This window comes from Haemaphysalis longicornis, unplaced genomic scaffold, assembly GCF_048455015.1.
Source record: "Haemaphysalis longicornis isolate Haplotype H1 unplaced genomic scaffold, Haemaphysalis longicornis Haplotype H1 scaffold_4, whole genome shotgun sequence".
Classification (NCBI taxonomy): Eukaryota; Metazoa; Arthropoda; class Arachnida; order Ixodida; family Ixodidae; genus Haemaphysalis; species Haemaphysalis longicornis.
In genome coordinates this window covers 151,826,983-151,846,576 of record NW_027526361.1, presented here as the reverse complement: position 1 = coordinate 151,846,576, position 19,594 = coordinate 151,826,983, and the positions used below count along the sequence as shown (strand labels likewise).

General features: G+C 48.9%; 1 protein-coding gene across 1 annotated transcript in view; it reads right to left on the bottom strand.

Annotated features, from left to right (window-relative positions):
• Window positions 1-17,867: 17,867 nt before the first annotated feature.
• D12 (YEATS domain containing 2 homolog D12) overlaps window positions 17,868-19,594 on the bottom strand; it is a 91,667-nt gene continuing 89,940 nt past the window's right edge. The window contains exon 17 of the mRNA XM_077707804.1: window positions 17,868-18,071. Within this exon, the coding sequence (XP_077563930.1) occupies window positions 17,945-18,071 (127 nt within the window). The 3' untranslated portion in view covers window positions 17,868-17,944. The remainder of the gene's footprint in view (window positions 18,072-19,594) is intronic.

Genomic DNA, 19,594 nt, shown 5'->3' with positions numbered 1-19,594 from the left:
TTTAATTTTTCAGTTGGAGCCAGTAATATCAGTGCTGTACTGACAAGGAAATAAAACATTGTCTTATTCTCGAATTGGAAACAACTCATTGAAACAACTTACTGGCTTATTTCTTCGTGACCACATATGAGTTTTCCCAGCCCCGGGTCTTTGTTGTGGTAAATTTACTGATTTTGCTGGAGAAAACGGTGCGTTTGTAACCCATGGCCAATCTTCTTCGATAAGTGGCACGCGTCTACATCACAAGTAGAAAGAGAAGTGCCGGCAGCCTGATTCCCCGATTTCCAGTGAGAAATGGAGCAAGGTGAGCGACCTCCCGACGTTCCTCAGAAGGTGGACAGCCATCTAGACGCGCCAGTAGACGCGCCCGCTGCGCCCACCGTGGCTTCAGACGCTGTCCTGGTAGGCGCACCCACCGTGCGCAGGCTCCCTTCCATCCTGGTGGTCCGCGACAGATTCGGCAACAAGCTCCACCCGCGCCCGAGGCGGCAGGTCTCGTTCGAACAGTTCGGGCCCGTGGCCAACGAGGACTTCATGGGCCCTTGTGACATCTGTCGCTCCAATCCGAAATACGTTGCCATAGCGACGCTCGCGTCAGCTCTTTGTGTTCTGCTGTTCTTTTTACAGCGGCACATGGCTAGCTACCCTCCGGAGCCAATTTTGATCAGTAAGCTGGCCACCACCGCGGCGAGCACCACTCAGGTGGACACCAGCAGCCACACAGACCCGGGCTCCACAATACCAACATTCCTGAGCAGGCGTCGCGCGGAATCTAAGCGTCCGGCCGCCTTCAGCTTGGTCAACGGGGAGGACATGTGCCTAGCAAACGGGTCAACGTGGTATCCCGATGGGAATGCTGGGCGCCCAATCAACACCTATTCCCCGCCAGAACGGACATGCGCCATCGTGGTTTTCTGCTGCCACGCCATTAGCAGCGACCTGAAAATCACTAGGCCTCGCGGTGTTGCGGCTGCATGTGAGACGAATCAGAGTTCGCTGGAGCATCCTACCGCCGTCGAAAAGCTGCTGGGTCTTCGTGGCGACGATGAAGTCTTTGGGCGCATCATCAACGACGCGAACGAGACATCCAGGTTCGTTTCACATGTGGCCCGTTTCATGAAGAAGACTTCCTGTCACGGGATTCGGTTGTGGTGGCACGGTGTGGTATCAGTGGATACTTCTCAACTGGTCAGCGCTTTGGCAACGATGATCGCAGATCTTAGTGAGCGAAGTAATGCCAGCCTGGGGTTGTTCCTGCCTTACGCACGTTACGAAGATAAACACTATGTGGACAAGCTTACCAGGCTCGTAGCACTTTTTCGCAGTTCTCACTCTATTTTACTGTACCCGACCAAGCGCGTATTCAACGGAACTACGAGCTGGCCTCGACCAACCGACATAATTTTTCCGCCGATGAAGAACCAGCGGCGAGATAACGGCCGCCCTGTATGTTACTTCGTCTTGCCACAGATGGTTTCCGTGACACTTAACGAAACATGCAACACCCACAAACCACAGCCTATTGTAAACGCCAGCTTCATGTACGACCGAAAGGAGTGGCGTAAACCGGACCGCTCGTGGACGATTGCGAAGTACCGCTATTACTCATACGCGTGCAAGGGTTTTCAAGGGCTTCTGATTCAGAGTGCCGCACAAGCAATGAGCTTTCTCGACGACCTGAGGAATCTTACTCGGTCGTCATGTTTTGGTATTGTGGGAAACAAAGGCCCGCATTAAATATATTTGCTCGTGTGCTCTCTTTTATGTGTGCATGTGTGGGTTCACTAAACCCGCACAGAACCCGCCGCGGTGGCTCAGTGGCTAAGGCGTTGCGCTGCTGAGCACAAGGTCGCAGGTTCGATTCCCGGCCGCGGCGGCCGCTTTTCTGATGGAGGCGAAAAGCAAAAACGCCCGTGTGTACGAGATTTCGGCGCACGATAAAGATCCCCAGGTGGTCAAAATTAATCCGGAGCCCTCCACTACGGCGCGCCTCATCGCCTGCGTTGCGTCGGCGCGTTAAACACCACAATCAATCAATTAAACCCGCACAGACATGCCCTATGTACGACTTTTCCCCGTTTCTGATTCTTCGTGGCATGAGCGGTCCTCTCGCAGAATGCGAGTAACCTGACGCTCGCCGCTTACATTTAATGTGGCTGTAATTCGAGCGGTGTTTCCTAGTCTCTGTGATCCCCGCCCAATTTATCCACGCGTAATTTATAGTACTGATTGTATCAGCGAACCACTTCATGCTGGTTTCGTCTACGTCTAATTTTTTAGCGCACGTCTGTCATCGAAAAGGAAGTTGAAAATTAAGATGTCACACCGAGGAGGCAATCTTATCTTAGGCGTTCAGTTTAGCAATGTGCACTTGGGTGGTCAAGATTTTCGCCGAAACTCAGTAAATCATTTGTGTTTGCAGAATAGTCCCGCCAGACGAGGAAGAGCTAAAGGTCGAAATGTTTGAAACCTCGCGTCATATACTGCATCAGCATATGTCATGCCAGATATTTGTCTTAAGATGCAGCCGGCTTAATACGTACTTCAGCACTTTAGTATAGCCAAACGCTGACAGAGAATGACATTTTTGAACGTTATGAGTTTGACATTAAGTAGCTAGCGTACAGAACCCGCCCACCATAGACATTTCACAGAATTTCGGGTTGAAATATGAACCATATCATATACTGGTATAAGAGAGCACTGTCGAGCGGGATGGGAAAGAAAGATGCTCGTTTGTACACAACTTCTTGACCTTTATGCAAAAGTGCAGTAGGTTGAATTTGTAGGGAGAAATCTCTCGAGGTTGAAGTAGAAAAAGTGGCGTGGGCTCTTCTATGACGCGATCTCGACATGGTAATTACAGACAAAATGATGCTGCGTATTTAAGGTTATGCACAATAGCAGAGGCCCCGGAGCGGCACAGCACTGGGCTTAGAGGTGAAGCCGACTTTAATGAGATCGGCATAAGCTTGAATTTTATAAGCTGGCTTTCTCACATTTCCTGTTGCGCAGTGAACCATGGCCATCAAGGGAGGGGCAGAAAGAGATAAGCCACTTTATTTTCGGGGCACGTTTTCTCAGGAACGCGCTGTGGCCGCCGGCCGAAGGCTGGCGGCGACGCTGGCGGCTCGGTGAACCAGAAGTACCTGAAACCCCGGCGGCGAGCTGCCCAGCGCGTTTTCCCCCGAATCGATGATGGGAGGGGGGTTGAGAGGACAGGCCCACATGGCGTGAGTGGAGCAGTGGTTCTCAACCATGCGTGTGTTGGGGACCCATTTCGGGTTTGCAAAAGTGATGGGGAACCACACGATGAACTATGTTCATCCGTCTCATAATGTCAAATAATTTGCAAATTCAACTAAGGTCTCCACCACAGTTATCAATGTCCGTCTTTTGTGCCTGAATTTTTTGCCGATGTGTCTGGTATTATCAAACAATTGTCTCTTGCAGCTTAAAGTCACCGAAATACCAACATGAACGTGCTGCCTTTTGTGTGTCTGACTTTTCTACATACCTGGTGTGTTGTGCAAAAAAGCCAACGTAAAACTTGTGCTACGCGAAAAAATGTAACGCACATGACATGCAGCGAAGCCACCTTTTTGCATTGCCAGCAGGATTTGGCAAAAAGGAGAAAAAAATTGGAGGTGGGAGAAGTTTAGTACTCGGCTTCGCGGACCTCTGACATGTCGGGGTCCGCGGACCCCCATTTGAGAACCACCGAGTAAAAGTATCAAGGGAGTCACAGAGTCGCAGTTGAGGAAGCAAACAGAGAGGGATGCATCTTGTGGAAGAGGGGACGACTCACGCGGCAATTGGCCGTAGGCGCTCCCGAGCGTTGGTAAGGGATGTGCGCGCAGGGGGATACCGGCGGAGGGAGAGACTCCCTGACTTCTTGGTACGAGAGCGGCTGACCGAGCACCGTGGTGGAGAGAGGGAACGATCCCTGCACGACTAGTGGGTGCTCCTGTTGCTTTGAGGGCAGCCTCGAGGAAATATGATTACAGAGAACGGCTCTAACTTCTCCTTTCAACCCTGGCGCTGTCGGGCCCACTCATCCACACAGCTATCCTTACTAGAAACGTACCCCACCCAATAGAAAACATTCATGCTGCCCGTCTTACTGCAAAATATGCTCCCTGTGCATCACGATGACCGCAGAGACGCCCGATCCCGGACAATGTTTAAATTGTTCAGAGATAAATAATCTACCGCCTACACAGACGCAGCCGGTTTTCCTGGAAGAGGTTCCATAGCAGCCACTGTTGCTTTAAATCAGCAACACAGTGTAGCATCGCAACCCCCGGACACAGCCCGCTCCAAGCCTAGACACTGCAGCGGTGATAGCGCTTGCGCTTAGCCAAAGCGACGCCAAAGTTAGCGACTCTTGACAGGCGTGCCGCAACTTTGCCAACAGTCGATTTCACGCCACGATACTTGGACTAATCAATCAGAGACCACCAACGAAACTAGTCAGGGTTATATGGGCACCAGCTCACAGCGGCGCCCCCGTAAACGAGATCAACCTCGTGGCTCGAGGTTCGACCCGCCCAAGCAGCGCTGATGAGGCCGAGACTTCGCATCGTGTGGTCACATACCAGGAAGTCACGCGGCACGCCGCACTATTGGCGGTGAGCGCGACCACGGGCGGCGCTGGGGAGCGCGCCTCCGTGACGTCGGCTTAGGGATTCTCGCATTTGTCGTCTGCTTCACTCGGGCTCGCTCTCTATGCTGTTTCTTTGCGCACGGTTGAGATTTTGTGCTCGTCCGCAGCAGATCTCGTGAATGCGCAACTTTTTTTTCATAACAAAAGGCTTAAAATAGCGTAAACTAGCTCAAGGCGTGATTTTAAGTATAGTTTTTGATACCGCTCCGGGAAAAAAAAACATTGCCGGCGTAGCCCATGCATTGCTGCGAAGCTGGTCCTGTGCGGAGCGCGAAGAGTCGGAGCTAGGCGTCAGCCTCTGTGTTCAGCAGTCTTTGGAACAAAGGTAACAGCCGCAGGCTGACAACCGACAACAGCGAAACTGGAAGACCAAAACAAATTCCAGGCCTTCGGGGCTGTCGGCTTTGGCAGAAGGCATTACGATTGCAGCTAATCGTATGTAAGGTAAAACAGATTTGGCAACCTTGCCTAACACTCGAAACTATTGTATCAAGTCACTTTACGTTGTTACGGCATGAAAATGTGCCGACATGCACTATGGGGCACAAATAATGTAGGTTGATTTCCAAATAACCTTCTGTGTGTACAGGCGCGTGCTGGTTTTATACCAGGCTTCTAACCAGTATGCAGGCTTATTGAGCAAAACGAGTAACCTGTAAGACTATGTTTGTTCAGATTTGGAGGGATATTTCGGTACATTTGCCACAGCCATATCATCCCAATATTCAGATAGGCGTTATAGTAAAACTGCACTCAAGAGGGGGAGGACCAGGAGGAGGAGAAAACTTTAACAGTAAAATCGAGCTGGTTAGTGGGCAGGCTCGAGAGAGTAAGATTCATTCTTTAATTCACCGAACGTCATCCCGAGTAGGTCAGGATTTGTTCTTTGCGACTGAAGGGGTCTGAAAACAATAAAGAGCTGTCTGGACATATTCACTGGTTTCGAATTGTGTTATACTGAAAATTGGTATGTATACTATTTATTGCGTTAGTTAGCAAGTATATCAAGTTTTCAACACCGTAATCATGTCATAACTTTTCGGGTTGAGATTGAGTTCGTTACGATATCGATGGTTCGATAGAAATTAGGTGCACAAAAGCCGCCTTCGAGTACTGTGGACAACGTTATCTGCGCCGTAGCACAGTTCTTATTGCATTGAATATTCACACGAACTTTGTCAGCCTCGCAAACATCCACAAACCTCCTAGGATGTTTAGGACGGTGCAAAAAAATGAATGCGTTGGGCACATAAAAAAAAAAAAACGTTCATCTAACAACAACGAAAGAAAGAGAAAACACCCGTTTTATTTTCTGCTGTGCGGCCCGCTGCTTGATGGGTAGCATTAGACTGTTGAGTATTCATAAGAGCATCTCAGAAATAGTTAAGGGAAGCATACGCATTTTGAATACTTATCGAGGAGCTCTGAGCGCTGAAACTCGCAAATACGCTAGATAGGACGTGGGCGAGTTACACACGATTGTCTGAGCGATGCTCTCTGAAAGTCATTCTCTCTCTCCTCGTGTGTTGTACAATTGTGCGGGACAAAGCTTGAAATTATTCAGAGCCGTCAGAATCTAATTGAAAACACGCTTTTTAAAGCACCAAAGCATCAAAGCGGGCGATTTCTAGCAAAGGCACTGCTGCCAGTCAGAACCGGACGGCCGCGGCGCGGGTGTAGCAGCGGGGCGAATGTAGCAGACGACAGCGGAGCGGGTTCCTAAGCTGACGTCAGATCCAGGGGGCGCCACTTAAACATCTCACCGCCAATAGTCTGTCCCGTAGTACGAACTTTTCCCAGCATAAATCGCTGCAGAGGGGCCAGGAAAGATTGTCGCCTCCTGCATGTTTTCACCTTCCCAAACCCGACCAGACTTTACCTTTATGACCGGACCACGGTGTAAGAATATTCTTACACGGTGGACCGGACGACATTTTCTCCTCTTTGCAGTCTCTGTGGAGAGCCTAGAACACATAGTGGGCGGCTGCGACAACCTCCCCCTTCCACTCCTCCAAACTACCCCGTTCCACAGAGCTTTGGGAGGGAGCATTGGATGGCTCTGGCCTCGAAGATCAGCTGCGCTTGATCAAAAGGGCTGCCGACGCGGCCCGAGCTCAAGGCATCCTGGAATGAGGACGCCTCTATGAAGCTTTTCCTCGATTTAATTAAAGTTTATTCTGTGTGCGTGCGTGTGTATGTGTGTGTGTGCATGTGCGTGCGTGCGTGTGCGTGTCAATGAGTTCACAGTGGAGTTGTAAATGATACGGAATTATTGTCTTCTGGCAATACACGGCCATCTACGGATGGGGTATGGTTACAGACAACGGCTGTAATTTTCGTTTCACCGGAACTGTGGGGAAACAAATCAATTATCCGCCAAGACGACTCTAACGTTGCGCACCGCAGCTTCGCTGGTCAGCCCTCTGCACAGAGTAGAAGGGCTCTGCATTTTTTTTAAACGGCGCGTGTCGAAGCGTCCACACATTAACACTTTCTTGACCTTACCATCGACATAACAGCACCAAAGGGGTTAATTGAAAGCTGTAACCTTTTCTTCACCAACAGAAGGTGCTCGTTACAAGAAACAACCTCCCGTGAACAGGACTTCCGCAATGTCGCCGCGGATTGCTACGATCGGCAATGCAACCAGCGACCCTCTATAGCCCAGCGCTGCCCCTTGAAAACTGGCACGCGCACTCGCACGCCAGCAGAGCGACGATTTAACATATCATATAGGGTGACGGGGGCAGTGCGAACGCACTCTTTGACCGTAAGGTCCCCAAAATTATTTGACCGGAGCTTCTTGCGCCACCTACGAATGACGTCACTTGTTGGACGCCGGTAGGGTGGCTAGAATTCTAGCCACCTTAAAGCCGGTTCGGGTTGTCGTCTGCTACAACCCATTTCCTGAGCGTATGCGACCGCGTGTTTTTTTTTCTTCTTTGTTTGTTTGTTTTCTTTCTTTTGTGTGTGTGGCCACCGTCTCCCGCCTCCTTGTGGATTTGATGCAAATTACCCCAAAAAGTGGTCCGCAGACCGAATAATCCGGGAGAGCAATCAGCGACTCGCTTTTTCCCAGCGACGTATCGCGACCCACAGCTCGTACGCAGCTAGCTAACGCCAAGGACGATGAAACTGGGGCCGAGAAAAGTACGCTGTAAATTAATTATGAAATACTTGTGACGTGACATGTACGAGACTGTGTGTGCAGGGAAACACCATGTAACAGCGGCGGAAGCGCGTCGCTTACTTGTGATCACACCGCGCGTACTGCTCGCCTTGCCTGGTAAATGACTGACTACGTGAGAACGGTGATGCGATTGCTTCGCCGCACATGCTTAAAAGTACTGCTATGATGTGCAGTTTATATTAAGCAGTGCCTATTTCCTGTACATGATTTTCATAGTTATTCCAGGATTTGATTAGCCATCACCGCCGTAGCCTGTACTCTGCACGGCTGATATGTTTACTTTTCGCGACAACTTTTCGGCAATGTATGAATGGTATGAACGCGAGTTTTCAACGCCTTCGAGCGGGTTAGGACATGGCTATATTTAGTTTTCATTAGGACGCCTGCGTGGGAATGTATAATTGCAACGTGGGCTCTTGTCTGTTTACAGTGAGCCCGCCTTTCTCTAGAATCAATTTCGAAACACGATTGCTCACTGAAGGCGAGGCTGCGTACGAGGCGAAACACGTCGTTAATGCTTTGGGGTAATTGGTAGTGTTAGAATAGGAGAACCGAGCGTTGGGTGCCCCCGAGAAGTTAGGGGAACCTAAAGGCAACACGCTCCAACAGCTCGCCACCGGCTTCGGATGCACGTAATCGAATGTTGGGAACTTTAGGCTTAGCGTTGCGGCAGATACTTTATCGCCATTATCGTTTCAGCTGCGAATGACAGTCACTAATACAACTTTTCACCTCACTGTCACCCCCTTTCTTGTATGTGTGACTTTGTATCCGCGGTGATTTCCGCTTAAACGATCGATGATCAAGATACCTGCCACGGACTCGGCCGATGCTTGCGCGCAGGCATCGCCATCCTCAGGCTGCTTAGGCCGCTTGCCGACCGAGCTCCGCGGCAGGTATTTGAGCATCGCTTTGAAAACCACAGCTGATGAAAGTACCCAGCACAACTTTTCACCACACTAACATCCACTTTCACCAATGTGGAATTACTATACCGCGACTAGTGTGATTTTAAAAAAGCGGCGACAAGCTGTTGCTGTCGCGATGTGCGTCCGTTCGAGCTGCTACGTCAGCCGTGCGGGCAGGCACGGTGGGTGTGTGTGCGGAGCGTTTCTGCGAGCAGTAAACGCTTCATGATTTCCTGCTTTATACATTTCTTGCAAACAAGGGAAAGCTAGAAACTTAGCTCGGTGATCGCCGTAGTCTACATTGTTGATCGGGGAAACGAGCCACAGCTTTCGCTTCGGTCGTAATCGTTCACCGCCACGCTCAAGTCTGCGAACAATGTACCACAGTTGATACGGTTACAAAGACCGCATGAGGTCAAATTGCGCTTGACGAACTGGCAATCACCTTTAAACTACCGAAATGAACACGAAAATACTCTTAGAACGCGCTTCCTGAGCGAAGTGTCCCACGCTGCAAGCCAGCTGTGCACCAAGATAGGAACGGTGATCCTACAAGTGGCGTCAAAACGATCACAGCGCCGGCCTCTCCAGTGGTGGGCCTCGCGACCAATACGCGGCGCAGCGATGCAGTTCGGCCGCCGCTCGCGTGCTCCGTTTACTTCTGCGCGGACATGTACATTGAATGCGAACGTTCTATGGCTTCCCCTGGCGAATCATTATTGATATATCGCGTGTGTGTCACGCTGGTTCCCCAAAGCGGCCGTAATACGGACCGGATAATCTCATGCTGAAATCCTCGTTCGTGACAGTACGCAGCTAGGGTTCAAGAAGTTGTCTGGAACGTGTAACGTACATATGTTATTATTGCACGTATCTTTTTTTTTCCTTGGAAAATCACATGGAGGAGTTTGAAGCATAATTTTACCCCCCCCCCCCCCCGCTCAAAAACAAAAACAAAAAAAAAGTTCTGGCTACGCCCCTGGATAGGGTGGACAGCCAAGGACGTCGATGTTTTCAAGCGACCATTGTGATGAAAGCTAGAGGTGGGCGATTGATTGATTACCCTATCGATAAATGCATTAATCGCGATAAACTTTTTTACCAGCTAATCGGTTCAACTCACGTGAGCGCATGAAACAAAAGCTCAAGATTCCCAAAACTCTCCATTAGATTTTATCACGCTGTCGCCTTACACCATAACAGCCCGCTTGTATAATGCCATAATTAAAGCAGCATGTTTGAAGTGGCAACGATAAGAGGCTCCGCATTTGCTTCTTTGGGAAATAGCGAAACTAAGCATGCGTTCCAGCGGTGCTCTGTGCGTTTTTTTTTTTATTTCGTTAATATTTCTGGCTCCACCGTTTGAGACTCGGTGACCCGCTACAAAGGTTACAGCCGCAGTCGCCATGGCTACTCGCCATATGCCAGCCACATTTACTACTCGAGGGTCTCTTCAGCGCGCCATCTGGACAACCACACACGTAGACGATATACTGCCTTAAAATTCAAGAATGTAACTCTTCCGTCTGGAAGACCCCAAACAGAAGAAAAAAAAAAGACTTCGAATTTGAAATGTAGATATAGTTTTGACACCAACCGATTGACCGATCAGTTAGTTGATTAATGCCTGCCAATTAATCGGATTAATTTTTTAATCGATGCCCAGGCCTAAAAAGCTCACGCGAGCGCTGATTGCGGTAGCCGCAGCCAGACAGGAATTGTCAGATCAGATGTTAGTCACTAAGCTAAACGCGCCGAATTCCTCGCGATTTACGTTCGCATTTATACTTACCGTGATTGGACACCCGGTGACGTTTCTCGCTCCCGACGCCACGTTTGGTCGTGCGGCGCGTTACACCACCGCGACCCCCCGTTTGAATTTGGCGCCGTTGTGCCCTGGAAGCAAACGACGGGCTTCCGTTGCTATAGCGACGGAGCGCTTGCGCAGAGAGCAGTGGGGGTGAGATGGAGTGCGAAAAAACTCCTCCATGCCCCTCCGGGTGCCATCATAGAGTTAATACTTGGATGCCATCGGCTCCTCCTGGCCCCAAACCGCCGACGTAAGGGCCCCCGGCCCGCGCACCCCGCTGGCTGCGGTTGGTGCGCGCTTCAACGGCGTATGTATACGTCACGCTTTTGGGACTGACGTCCAGGTGCCCAGGCGCGTGGAAGGTGTAAACCAGTGGTCTGGACGCGCGCGGCGTCCATACCGGCAGTGGTGCGACGAGAACGGTGACGTCATGAGCGCCCTCCTGTCATGGCGGCCACCTCGGTGTTCGATAGGCTCCGGACAGCGAAGTTTGCCGCGTGAGCGCAGCGCCAGCCGCGACATACACCCTATTCTGTGACATATACGCGCAACTCTGGGTCGGTCCCGCCGCGCCGACCGCCTTCAGCGCCAGTGAACGCAACTTAGCAAAAAACGTTTGTTACAACGTTGTTTGCGCGTATATGTACTACATAGTGCAACAAAGTCATTCAAAGTGTTATACAGTCGGGGGAAGCCTCCAAATAAAACGGGGCACTGATAAAATGCTGTCACCTCGCTGCCGAGCCGTAGGCTAGCACAACTGGGAAGCATGTGTTCAAGGCTTTGCGTTCTCCCGCGGATTCTTCTTCTCTGTCTTTTTTTCGCAGATACCGAGCATGGTTACTGAATCTTGAAAGGCCCACATTAAGCGAGCGGATTACATGCTGCCGTGGTGTACGACCAGCCTGTTAGGTCAATACACATAATTGCGCTCTGAATTTGGTATTAAAGAGGGCCCCCAAGCACAGTTATAGCATTGTAGCTTTATCACCCAGCGGTTCTACTCTGCTTCATCTAATATTCCACGTGCTTATTGATTGATTGATTGATTGTAAGGTTTAACGCGCCGACGCAACGCAGGCGATGAGGCGCGCCGTAGTGGAGGGCTCCGGATTAATTTTGACCACCTGGGGATCCTTAACGTGGGCCGAATTCTCGTACACACGGGCGTTTTTGCTTTTCGCCTCCATCAGAAAAGCGGCCGCCGCGGCCGGGAATCGAACCCGCGACCCCGTGCTCAGCAGCGCAACGCCTTAGCCACTGAGCCACCGCGGCGGGTATTCCACGTGCTTATACCGCCGAATTAAATACATATAACCACATATAGGCGTTTATATATAGACGCTTATGTAGACACTTATATATAGGCGCTTATATATAGACACATATAGGCGTCTATATATAGACACTTATAGGCGTTAATGTTCCCAAATGTTTCGCGAGCATTTGGATAGCATAAAATCACCGCCTCTTGCAAAAGAAACAAAGAAATTGTTGTCTAGGCCACTGAAAAGCAAAGAAAAATAGAGGTAAGACGTTCCGCAATCAAAGTTGGAACAATATGTGCACGGGAAAAAAAATTTCGCGTTCGGGGAGGAGGAGGAGGAGGAGGAGGGGGAGGAGGACAAACTTTATTTATCCCATCCGTTGTGATTGCGGTCACTCCGGACCAGTGAGGGGTGTACTCACGGAACTAAATTTTTTCTCCCGTGACTTTTGTTGCAAAAGTGTTGACGGTAATATAAGTGCTACTATTCCTTCCTAACGGAGGTCTCTTGCCGAGCCCGTTGGCGTGGAGAGAAAAAAAATACCCGAATATGAATATTCCGTAATTTATTCCGATACGCCTATTAGATGTTCTGCTTACCCCTCCCCATCCCATCCCTGCCCAAAGGAATTTCTTGTGATAGCCTTCTCGTGATGAGTTTCTTTTTTGGGGGCGTGTTTACTTATATGCAACTAAAGTATACTGGGCTACAACTGGAAGCCCAAAAGTTTCTCGCGAAGCGGGCACTTATATATTAACGTCCGCACTTTCGCTATACCCCAACAAACGTGAATTTCATACTGTTACATGTATGGAGCATCACATTCGGATTAAAAACCTATATGTAACTCCCGTGTGGTCTAGTTAGTAGTTCTGCAGTCGCATGCAAGTGCACTCACATGGATGGAATACCCCGCGCGGAAACATCGCGCAACGTCTGATATATTTGCAGACAAAGCCTCCTCTTTTTTGGAGTCAACAATATAAATTACGTTTTCTTTTTAAGCGAAACATGCTGATCTTGAGAAAGGTTTGCCCCGAAGGCAGGCTGTACAAGCGTTTCTCTTTTGAGAATCACGCCTATGCGGCCTTTATATGCCTTCTCATACGCGAGTTCAACCGAATAAATCTTTCTCCATTCACATGCACTATATGTGGCAGGATTACTTTACAATCTCGTATTTCGTTTTAAGCCCAAAAGGGGCAATCCGCGCTGCAAAAATAAGAGCGCCCCCGAGCCAGCAGCGTACCGGACTCTAGTACCGGCTTGCAGGGACCGACCCAGTGTTGCGCATACTGCCGAAGGGGGCGCTGGGTGTCGCGGGCTCCATGTCGCCCTCTGGGCGCTGTCCGGAGCCTATATTATCTCTATGCCGTGTTTGTTTTGTCAAAACCGAAACTGACAACGAGTAAACGAGGCCGTAAATAATTGTTTATGCTGCGATCGACCGTCTAATAGAGGGCTGGTAGGCACCCATAACAGCGAAAAAAAAACGTAACCCGAAAATTCCGTTAGAGTACACGATGCCATATCACTCTTACAACTGTCTGGTTGTTTTGTTCAGATATTCCCCAGTGAAACTGCAGAACGTTTGATCACCCAGTAATCGAATCATAATCTGGAACCACCTACAATTTGTGTGTGGCATGAGACACAAGAATGATGATCGCTACTCGTTCAATGACAGGCAGCATTAGCAGCCTCATCCATGTTCATCACCCCCCCCCCCCCCCCCATGGAACAAAAAATTTGTTCAGGGAAGAAGGGGAGAAGGGTGAGCTGCACCCCACTCGCCCTCCCCCTTCCCTTACACATGCACCTGTGCTGTGCACCTTACCTTGGTGTGTAGCCGAAGGATGCCACTGTTTGATGCCACATGATGCAACCGAAGCAAAACAGCCTTGCCAGCTGCGTTACCAGGAACATTGCTCGGCAGTATGTCTCTTTACCACGGCTGGAGTAGTGGCATTTTAAGAAAGCCCACTCTGCCATGGCAGGTATAAGGCCGTGAACTCAAACTGACGCTTGCCAGGAGGAGTGTGCAAATTTGTTGCAGAAATTTGACGATTCCTCGGTTATGGAACCCCTCTGATTGACATGAAGTGTCCAGAAATGCTGCGAGAGGAGTTGAGCAGCACCAAGACAGAGGCCATTTCTAGTTTAGCAGTTCAACTTGGACGAGGACAAAGCGAATAAGACAACACAGAGCCTGTGTTGCGTTAATTCTTTGATTCATCCTTGGCCAAGTGGTGCTCTTGAAGTAGAAATGAATTTGTACCAACCTGCTCAGATTACCATCTTCTTAAAGCAAGGCAGATAGACTGCCAATCCTCGCCCCACCCTTTGCCTTTGCTTATTAAACTTGTCCCCGTTCGTCAAAAGCGGAGGCCGTTCCAAAGTAAACAGAGAGCAAGCATGATTGCACGATTATGCCGTAAGAACTTTCTTTTCCGATAGATGTTTGCACCAAACAATAAGCAGCCACCGACAAAGTGACATCGCGTGTAACGTTTCGTGTTCTTCCCCGAGAAGAGGGCTGCTGCTCCCCCAATATGTACAAAAGGCACCACGTGCAAATTTGCACTTAAAGAGGCCGTGCAGAAGGAATACAGGCTTGTTTTATTCAAAAGATTTGTTGTTTTATGCTGCCCCCAGTGCCTGTCCGGAAGCAAACGATGCTTTATTCACTGAGAAATTGAGCAGTTTACGTTAAAATTTTGATTCTCCCGCCAAATCGTGTGTTTCGGGACGTCTGCCATGACGTCACAAGGAAGGGTCTTCAAACGAAATTCAAGTGCGCTGTTCAGCCTGCAGCTGACTTCGTCATGGCTGGGCTAGAGCGGAGGCGCGCTGTGTTGATACTGTGGAGCCTTGTTTACCTCCAGTCCTTCTAGATGGTGCCACCATACTGCTCCGCATGGTTATATTCGCCTTTGCTTTGTTTTTGACCGTATTTGCACATGGCTTGCTTTTGTTACGGTGGTAGTAACTGTTTCGTAAGACGCCGCTTATGCCAATCGGCCAGTGTCGTGCAAGACAACTCCAAAGTGGCGGGCTACTGTGCAGCTAAAGCAAGCATACTGCACGCAGTATCAACAACAGTGCACACTGGTACTTGTATGCTTATACCGTATTTACTCGCGTAATTTTCGCACTCGCGTAATCCTCGCACCCCTAATGTGAGCCACCAAAACTTGGATTTTTTGGTTCCTCGCACCCCCAACTCTGCAGCGGCAAAAAGTTGCCTGCTCGCGAAACCCGCGTGATGCACGCGCTCTCCAAAGCGCGGCCTCCCCCGCCGCCTCTCCGTTTGCCGGAGAGCCATCCAGGCGCCCTAACAACCTGCATGGCTACTCCCTAACAGGCGCCCTAACACGCTACTCACTCTGTCCTTGAGCCGGTTTCGCGTGCACGCAACTAGACGGTGTTCGCGCAGCCCGCTGTCGTGTCGCCATCGTGGTCCTATCGTTGAGCGGCAGCAGTCAGTGAGTCACTCGCGTCAGTGGTGGATAGCTCGCTGCCATTTTGAGAACTTTTTTGATCTCTTTGTTTTGTGCTTGGCGCCGTTTCGCCATGGGGAAGAACGCCAGCTACACTGCCGCTTTCAAATTGAAAGCGATAGAGTACGCGATCGAACACGGCAACCGTGCCGCAGGCAGGCACTTCGGCGTCACCGACTTCAACGTGCGTTACTGGAGTAGGGCACGCACATGACGACGACGAGATAGGGCGCGCGCCAGAAAGCAAAGGCGGCAATTTCATGATCGCTGATCGACGGGAGACTGTTTACGTTGTAAATAATAAAATAAAAAGAAATAGCTGCTGTTGGCAACACTGAGCTTACATATACAAAAAACAACCGCTACATTTAGCGGGACTGGCAGAAGGCAAATTGGCAACACTGTGCACCGAATTTTTTTTTTCCCCGCTTGCACCCCTAACTTTGCATTGACTTTTCCGAAAAAAAAAGTGCGAGGATTATGCGAGTAAATACGGTATGTACTTTCGTAACTTCCATCGTTTCACCCCAATATTCTTACTGCTATAAAATGAACATGCATATATAAATACTGATCAATATGATATAAACTGATCAATGACCTCAAACTTTCATCTTCAGCCGGCTGCGACAAAATAAATAGTAAATTGCTAAAGAACACCGCATCAGTGTCAAGCCTAATATTGCACTTGATCTTTACCCAATCACTACAAACAGGAGACGTCCCTGACGACTGGAAGAAGGCTCAGATAATACCAATTTTCTAATCAGGCAATCGCGCTTCGCCAGCCAACTACCGCCCTATTTCCTTAACCAGCATCGCATCCAAACTGCTCGAACACATCATTGCGTCAAGTTTAATGACCCATCTGGAATCCATCAATTTTTTCTATCATCACCAACACGGCTTCCGGAAACTTTTGTCGTGCGAAACGCAACTGGCTGAATTCACGCACGATATACAAAACTTCATGGACGATAACATTCAAACAGATGCCGTATTTTTAGATTTTTCAAAAGCATTCGACCGTGTCCCCCATAACCAATTAATTCTTAAGTTGTATAACCTTGGAATCCCTCTCAACATTATTTCTGGGATCAAGAACTTCTTAAAAAACCGCAAGCAATACACTAGCGCAAATAACTACGACTCTCCTCTCTCTGATGTAACGTCGGGCGTCCCCCAGGGTGCCTGTCTCTCCCCTCTGCTGTTTCTAATTTACATTAATGACTTGCCTACTAACATATCATCAAGGTTAAGACTCTTTGCAGATGACTGCATTCTATACTCCCCCATCCGTAATCCAGACGACAGCGCTGCTCTTCAAAAAGATCTCCAAATGATTGCAACCTGGTGTAACAAATCACTCATGCCGTTAAACCTAACTAAATGTAAAGCAATGTCGTTCACCCGCAAACGCACCTCACCTCATTACGCCTACTGCATTGATTCAGTTCCGATTAGCTCTACATCTTCAAACAAATACCTCGGATTGCATATGTCATCGTCACTTTCATGGGAAACTCATATACAAACTATCTGTTCCGAAGCCTCCCGCACACTAGGATACTTGCGCCGTAACCTGAAATTAGCCTCACCAGATATTAAAATGTTAGCTTACCAAACATTTGTAAGACCGAAACTCGAGTATGCTTGTTCAATTTGGCACCCCTGGCAATCATATCTTACTAACGATCTTGAAAGAATCCAAAACCGCGCCGCCCGTTTCATTTGCTCCCAGTATTCTACCGATATCAGCGTGACCACACTAAAAGAATCATTGAAGCTGCCATCTCTTGAATCACGTCGCATTGTTTGTCGGCTCAGCCTGATCCACGCTTTCTTCTATCGCCCACAATCACGGCACGCCCTCTTACGACCATCACACAGAACTTCATCCCGCATTAACCACAGCCACCCTATAGCACCAATCAGCGGCCGCACCTTAGCCATGAACAACTCCTTTTTCCCCAATGGAATTACCCTATGGAACAACCTGCCTGATAACATTGTCACGTGCGGCAACCGCCAAACCTTCCGAAATAAACTTAACAGTCACATATCACAATCTGAGTAAATAGAGCTAACATATGCCCTTGTAGATTACTTTTTGGAGCCATGTATTTTACGTTTATGTCTATTGCAACACTTTTTGTGCCACTTTGTTTTTCCTTTTTCCTTTTTTTTCATGCTGTTTGTGTTCCTGGTTGAGCAGAAATTCATACCTTGTACGCCCCCCCTTATGTAATGCCTTCGGGCCTTTAAGGTGGAAATAAATGAAATGAAATGAAATAAGATGAACATGCGCATAGGTTCTGTTGCGGGAAATGAGCTAGTGAGTCGCATGTCTATTCCGTTTTTTGTCCTAATTACGTAGCTTATTTGAGCGTAACGTTCGATACTGTAACGATACAGAGTAATGGAACTCTGTTACTCGTGGCTGGTAACCACATCAGCACCAGCAGGAAGTACCAAACAGCAGCTGCCTTCTTTCACTGCTTCTACCTGATGCGAGAATCGAAAGACCACAGTAGACAGTGTCGGGTGGTGTTAAATATCGTATTTAATTTTCCTATGAGTGTGGTTGCAGTTGGCGATGGTGCTAGACGTGGGCCTCCTCCCCTTCCCTGGTCGTCTCAATGCCCAGGTGCTCGTTGGTGAGGAAGCTGCACTCGGGCAGCCGCAGGATCCCCTGGTACGTGTCCTCCAGTGTGACCAAGGATGGTGTCCTGCAAGCAAGGAGGCACAGGATGGAACACTTGCTCAGACCAGTGTGCGTCACTGATAGCCACAACAGCCGCCTACTGCGCGTTGACCACACAGCTGTGGTTGTGATGGTTAATTAAGAGGAGATGCTCCTCGGAAAATCGAGTTTCTCGCACGAGTTTTCACTTTTGAGATTTTGCCTGTAAAGCTACCTTTGTAGATTCAGCTACAACTCCACAACAAATTAGGGCTGGGCATCGATCAAAAATTTTAATCCGATTAATTGGATGCCTTTAATCGGTTAATTAATCGATTAATCAAATGTGTTCATTTAGATGAATAAGGCTTAAAAAACAAAGAATGCTCAGTTTTTCATGATGGTTGTTTTTATTTCCACACTGTTGATATTAGTTTGTACAAATAGTTTTATATAACTAATGATAATTTATCTAGCTACGGAGGCAAACGAGCTCATTAGCATTTTCAGGCAGCAAAGAGTTTCTTTTCTTGTTGACAGTCATCCCGGCTGTGCTGAACACACGCTCGCATGGCGTTGAGGTTACCGGAACACATAGCAGCATTTTTACAACTGGTGCTGGATTTGGAAGGAGGGAGCTCTGCACCCTCCACCATTCCAAGGGATCCAGATCGTCGTCGGCTACTTCTGCCATAGAGCGGTATAACGGCACCTGGCAAGGTGTGGTTTGCTCTGCATTTTCCGCCACAAAACGGTACTTTCACTTTTTGCTGGGAGTATTTTCAGTGGGCGTGGAGGACGACTTAACGACCAGCTGTGAACGCCTTTCCCACACATGTTCGCGGTGATCTCTGTCGAACGGGCGGCTTAGCAAAAAAAGACGAGGACGGTGGCAGACGAGACAGGCGGTCTTTTTGGGAAAACATCTTGGTACGCAGGGTTCGTTGGCCAGCGTACAATGCTGCTGTACAATCTGCTTATTGATTTCAAACAGCCGCCACCGATCGCTTCTGCTGGGGTGGTGCCACGATGTGCAAGCATGTTGTTTCGGTTAAACGAACCCCCAAAGAGCGTTTTCTGTCCAGAGCTGCGCGGCGTTAACAGCATGGAGTCCCCCCTTCGCCTGCGGGCGCAACTTTAATAGATCGTTTAAACTGGCAGCGACGGTCTGGACAAAAGCAACGTGGCAGTTCAGGGTGGCGGCCGCTAATGAAAAGGAGAAGGCTGGTACGTTGGATGTAAAAAAACGGAAAGGAAAGAAAGAAAAAAAAAAACGCCTAGTTGCATGCAGGGTGGAAGACAGCAGGCCTTTCTCCCGTGGCACACTACACTTCAACCGATTAACCAATCAAAAAAATTAATCGCGATTAAAGCACTAATCGATTAATCGGAAGGTTAATCGACCAATCGCCCACCCCTACAACAGATCAAGGCAATATTCGAACGAGAAGTTAGTAAAAATCTACATATTTTATTCAGTTACGGCGGCTCAAGAAAGTGCTACTTTTGTCGCACGTCGGCAGCTTTCAGTTGTCTGTATCTTGAAAATACCGACGTCGCCCGCCATTT